The 5304-nt window shown below is 40.0% G+C and overlaps 1 protein-coding gene across 1 annotated transcript; it reads left to right on the forward strand.

The window, feature by feature from the left end:
- Positions 1-752: 752 nt before the first annotated feature.
- On the forward strand, positions 753-5060 carry lsm5 (LSM5 homolog, U6 small nuclear RNA and mRNA degradation associated). Its single transcript, XM_063004016.1, has 5 exons — positions 753-801; positions 2214-2309; positions 3739-3766; positions 3858-3930; positions 4835-5060. The coding sequence occupies exons 1-5, from the start codon at positions 756-758 to the stop codon at positions 4865-4867; spliced, it is 276 nt and encodes a 91-aa protein (XP_062860086.1). The 5' UTR covers positions 753-755; the 3' UTR covers positions 4868-5060.
- Positions 5061-5304: the final 244 nt, after the last annotated feature.

Here is a 5304-nt window from a genome sequence, read left to right on the forward strand (position 1 = left end):
CTTTTCTCCCCCAATTTTCTCCTCTAATCTGGTCGTGTCCAAGTACCCTGATTGCGTCCTCTATACTGATTCGACCCTTCACCGCTGACTGAGGACGCCTCTCGACTGACATACGCCCCCTCCGGCACAGGCAGTACAGACTGCATTTTTCACCTGCACAAGTCGACGGGCACTGTGTACGGAGGGCCACACCCCCATCAGCATTATTCCTCAGCCCTGTGCAGGCGCCATCAGTCAGCCAGCAGGAGCCGCAGTCGCACCAGTTATGAGCACCTATGATCCGACGTTCTACCCCTATGAACAACAGCCCAGCCCAGTCGGAAAGGCAGAGCTGAGATTCGATACGATGTATTCGGAACCCAAACTCTGGTGCGCTAGCGTACTTTTTACCGCTGCGCCACCTGAGCGGCACGACCTTTTTTCTATTTGGCAAGAGAGTTTATTTTTGAAGGAGTGCCCAGTCAATTCAGCACTGTTTATATGGTCACAGAGAAGTGGTCAGACAGTGATAATGTAAAATAGTTTACATTCATTTATAGTTTTTACATTCAAACAACAAAAGTCAAATCATTTAGTCAAAGAAAAAGTACTAGTTGGAGTTTTTGTCTCAACAAATAAATAAATAAATAATATAACTACAATCCCTTGTTTGGGGGATTCAAAAACGCAACCTTTAGGCACTTTTATTTTGAAATGCGTTGCTCTTAATATATTTACTGAAATGTCATTTTCGGCTTCACAATTCAGCTAGCAGAATGGCGGCTACACCGGCTTCAAACCCTTCTCAGTTATTACCACTCGGTAAGATTTTTGTCATTTTAATATTCATTTTTTCACACACTGCCAGCACTTTTATGTGTACAAATCTTTCTAAAATTATATAAAAAATATTATTTTCTAATAGTTTGGTTTAAACGAGCAGTTTTAATTCGAAAAATGTCGAAGCCGTGTCTTAAATTGCGTACTTGAACACTTTGTAGTGTGCCTACATAGTACGCTTCTGTCTAGAAGCTCAAACTCTATGTAGTGCACTAGTGTGCTGTTTGGAACACAGCCTTAAAACTAGCGCGGTCCAAAGTGAGCCACTGTAACGTGAAATAAAATGGGTTAACTGTGTTATTATTTTCTAAATATTGAGTTATATTTTTTATCAGATGTAATTTGTAATGTGTGTGTGTGTGTGTGTTTTTTAATTTAGGTTTTGTTCCCAGTATGTGCTCAAAACCCCCAGTCCACTTTATTTAGAGCTGATGTTGAACACAGTGTGATCTGATTTACTGTGCTATGATTGTAGGTACCTGACTGACAGGTGTATGTTTAAAAACTGCTCACCTGAACTGTTTAAGCACAGTAATATCAAGGGTTTGCACAGATTGCTGCCAGAAACGTCCAGTAAGTGGCAGTTCTGTGGGCAGAAACGCCTTGCTGATGTTGGTAAGAGGTCAGTGGCTTATCTAACCACTCGTTTACAACCTCATGGGGGAAACCAGGTAGTGGGATCAGTATGTAAAGCACATGAATGTGTTTACCTGTTACAGTGTGTTTACCTGAGCAGTGGTAGCTCGGTACTGGACTAGTATACAGAAGGTTGCTGGTTTAAGCCCCACTGCCACTGTAGGGCCCCTGAGCAAGGTCCTTAACCCTCCGCTCAAGACACTTGGAATAAAACCTCCAACAAATGTAAACCATCTGCACACTGGCCAAGGAGGGCCGCAAGCCATAACCCACCCCCCAAACATGTGCAACCAGCGACCTCTTTACACCAGCCAGCGGTGAATTCTCATAAGGGATAACGTCCTATCTATCTAAACATTAAATTGATTGTTTTTTTATTGTAACAGAAAAAGGAAGGAAGAGTCACAATGATATCTAGGGTTTGCACAAAATGCTGCCAGAGACGTCCAGTGAGTGGCAGTTCTGTGGGCAGAAACGCCTTGTTGATGTTGATAAGAGGTCAGAGGAACAGAGAAGATTGGCTTACTCAACCACTCGTTTACAACCTCATTCTCCTCGTGAGAATCCACACGGTTGTACATGTTTGGGGGGTGGGGTTGCTAGTCTGTGGATGATTTAAGAGGCAGAGAAATGACAATCTCGACCATTCAGACGCTGCAATCTCATCCTGCCATTCCACTCATATACATTGTTGTTATACATCGTATTTGCATCGTTATGGTTTATTATTCACTTTGCTTTCTTGTGTTCATTTTCAGAGCTGGTGGATAAATGTATCGGCTCCAGAATTCACATCGTTATGAAAAATGACAAAGAGATCGTGGGAACGTTACTGGGCTTCGACGATTTTGTCAGTATCCTTTCAGCCACGCTACAGCACTAAATGGAAATATCAGTTTACTTTTACTAGTGGTTAGACAGCTTATCAGGTCACACATTTTTACTTGTGAATTGAAGTAGAACAATCGCACATACAATAGATGTGGTGAAGTTTGAGTTTGAAATGGTTTAGTTTAGGATAACACTGGTCTTTACTTTGCTTAATGGGTAATTATTAAACTGATTCCCTGTTGAGGTATGAGTGAGTATCAACAGTTCATGCTTTTCTCAGTTGTCGTGGATCTTTCTCAAGTTCATGTTCATGATTAGTTTTACATGACAAGGCATAGAATTTAACACAGTACAGCGGTACCTTGAAACTGGACGTCAGTTGACGGTGTTTTTTCCCCATAAGGATGTTTGGGAAACCTGTTAATGTGTCCATGGTCCCGTGGAGCTGCAGATATTTTAGTCTAAAGTAAAATAATGAGGTTGTTTTTGACACTTATACACTGAAAATAACACAAATATAATATAAACACACTGAAATACAATTAAAAACAGTTAAAAATCAATAAAAATACAATAAAAGCTGCACTTTAGCTTCACTTCTTTATTGTTTCCTAACGCTTCTTAATGGTGGAGATGCTTGATCTTGCAATATTGTATTCCATTCAGCTGAACAAAGCGGCTGTTCATTGTTAATTTCAAATTAAATAAATATAAAAAAAAAAAAAAAAAAAAGGCTGAACACGTCGAGTTTAAGGGTACAAATTTCTTCTCAAAGGGCGTCAAGTTTCAAAGATTTCTAGTTTTGGAGAAATTGAGTTATAAGGCACCACTGTATATTAATCTACTGGGTTATTTTTGTACTCTGAACCATTAGTGTATGTTTTTTTTTTTTCTTTTAATGTCTTAATAGCTTTCATCTCTGTCATATAGAAAGAGTTTTGCACATTTTTTGAACTCTGAAGACAGTACAGAAAGTGCTTCATTTAAGGCTGTGTTCAGAACAACATTAAAAAAGAAGGAACTTTGGCTACAGCTTCTTTCTCCAGTTAAGTTCCAGTAAGTTACACGTCCTCCAGTAACGTTACTGTTCAGAGCTATTGCAGCTGAATGAGGACGTGCCTGAAACCATAAAATAAATTCTTAACCTACACAAGATAACACTAGAACAGTTTAATCTACCTCGCAGCCATAAAAATAAAAATTTAAACATAAAATGGACCCAAAATATAAAGATACATACAATAAGCAGACGATCACAATACCGACCGTGCCATAAAATGAGACAAATATGTGATAAACATGGTGTTAACATCCAAACACCCACTTGCTATTTAAGATATTTAGATTGGATATTGTTGGAAATATGTTTACGTTAAATCTATAGAACCCCCTCATTTAACATGTCAGACTGGACTGTTGATGTTTTGAGGCCCTTGACCCGTGTGTAATCAGACATGGTGCTGGAGGACGTGACGGAATTGTACGTACACTTTAACACGTTTAATATCGTTTTCTTCATGACCAGTTTGAAGGTTTTAGTCGAAGATCTAAATTCTGTCGTGTCTGTACAGTGAGATCACGCCTGAGGGGAGACGAATAACCAAACTGGATCAGATTCTTCTCAATGGAAACAACATCACCATGGTACGTGTTACTCAAGGGCTGTGTCCCAAATCACAGACTGCTTTATTAACTCGTGTCCCGCGGTCAGTACTGAGTGAGAAGGGTGAGAAAGTAAACGTTATTTCTGCATTTTGGACTTGTGCAATCCTAACAGAGTCTTCTCCTACGATATCTGGTGAGATTGGAGACGCAGTTCAATCCCGAATCGTTACTATATCTTCCAGGCTCCAAGGTTTCACTCTCTCATCAGCTTTTCAGTAAGGCTCAGGTTATTGGACTGGAACAACCGTGATTAAAAACAAACATGATTTTGTGCTCATCCAACCATCTCTGTGGGCTTGAAGCTGTTTTGGATTGTTGTCCTTCTAGAAAATCAAACCACAACCCAATTAGCAAAGGCAGACTTTACTAGGTATCCTAACAAGTTAGAGTCTCAAATCTCCGGTGACGGCACGGTGGCTCGGTGGGTAGCACCGTCGCCTCACAGCGAGAAGGTCCTGGGTTCGATCCCTAGGTGGAACGGCCCGGGTCCTTTCTGTGTGGAGTTTGCATGTTCTCCCCGTGTAATAGTAATAAATGCCCTTTTATTTCTGAGGTAGGTACAACCTATGAAAAGCAATGCTGCACATGTCCCTCTTTGTGTAAAATAAAAACTGAAATGAAACAAATCCCACATTATATAAATAACACGCACATAAATACATTTGGCTGGAAAGTTCCGAACCTGGCAACCCTGTAGTGACGTCAACCAGGCGATGTGAATAGCGCCAGCGCCCTCTGCTGTTTAAAGTGAATATCGATTTTTAACTGTCCTGTGGTGCATCGTTACATCCCTACTAAATATCGATGTGATTTACTGAGAAATGTGATGATTGATGTGTTGATTAATAAAAATTGTTAATTATATTAATGATTTGTTTTGCAGTTAATCCCGGGCGGTGAAGGACCAGAAGTGTGAGGCGTCCTGAATCATCAAATTTTTTATTTGTATTTTTTTTAATAGAAGGTTTAGTTTTGTGGGTTTTTTATAAGACTTGTTTGAGTTTGTGTGACGTCTGATGATCAGAATCAGTGAGGATTTGATTTGTTGAATTTCACAATGTGGACACGTTAAATTCTGTTTGAAATAAAAAGACTTGAGTGAATACGCAGGATGTTTGGTGTCCGAATATTTTTTACGGTTTCATGCTGGTCAGGTTCGTAGTGGATCTGGAAACTGGTTGTACACCAGTACAATGAAACGGAAAGTACCCAGAATTATTTTACAAATAGATGGTGATTGAAGCCGGGTATGCCCCTCTGATTTGGCACTGTGAGTATTATTGCAGGATTCATTTATTCATGGTCTGTTCTGCTTTGTCCTGATGAGGGTCGTAGTTGGTTTGGTGCCATCTA

Source organism: Trichomycterus rosablanca, chromosome 10, assembly GCF_030014385.1.
Source record: "Trichomycterus rosablanca isolate fTriRos1 chromosome 10, fTriRos1.hap1, whole genome shotgun sequence".
Classification (NCBI taxonomy): Eukaryota; Metazoa; Chordata; class Actinopteri; order Siluriformes; family Trichomycteridae; genus Trichomycterus; species Trichomycterus rosablanca.

Excerpts from the sequence above, each read along its gene's own strand:
- lsm5 (XM_063004016.1), top strand. The coding sequence starts at position 756 with ATGGCGGCTACACCGGCTTCAAACCCTTCTCAGTTATTACCACTCG. Across the intron at positions 3,767-3,857 it reads CTGGAGGACGTGACGGAATT|TGAGATCACGCCTGAGGGGA; the intron begins GTACGTACACTT and ends GTGTCTGTACAG. Across the intron at positions 3,931-4,834 it reads ATGGAAACAACATCACCATG|TTAATCCCGGGCGGTGAAGG; the intron begins GTACGTGTTACT and ends TTTGTTTTGCAG.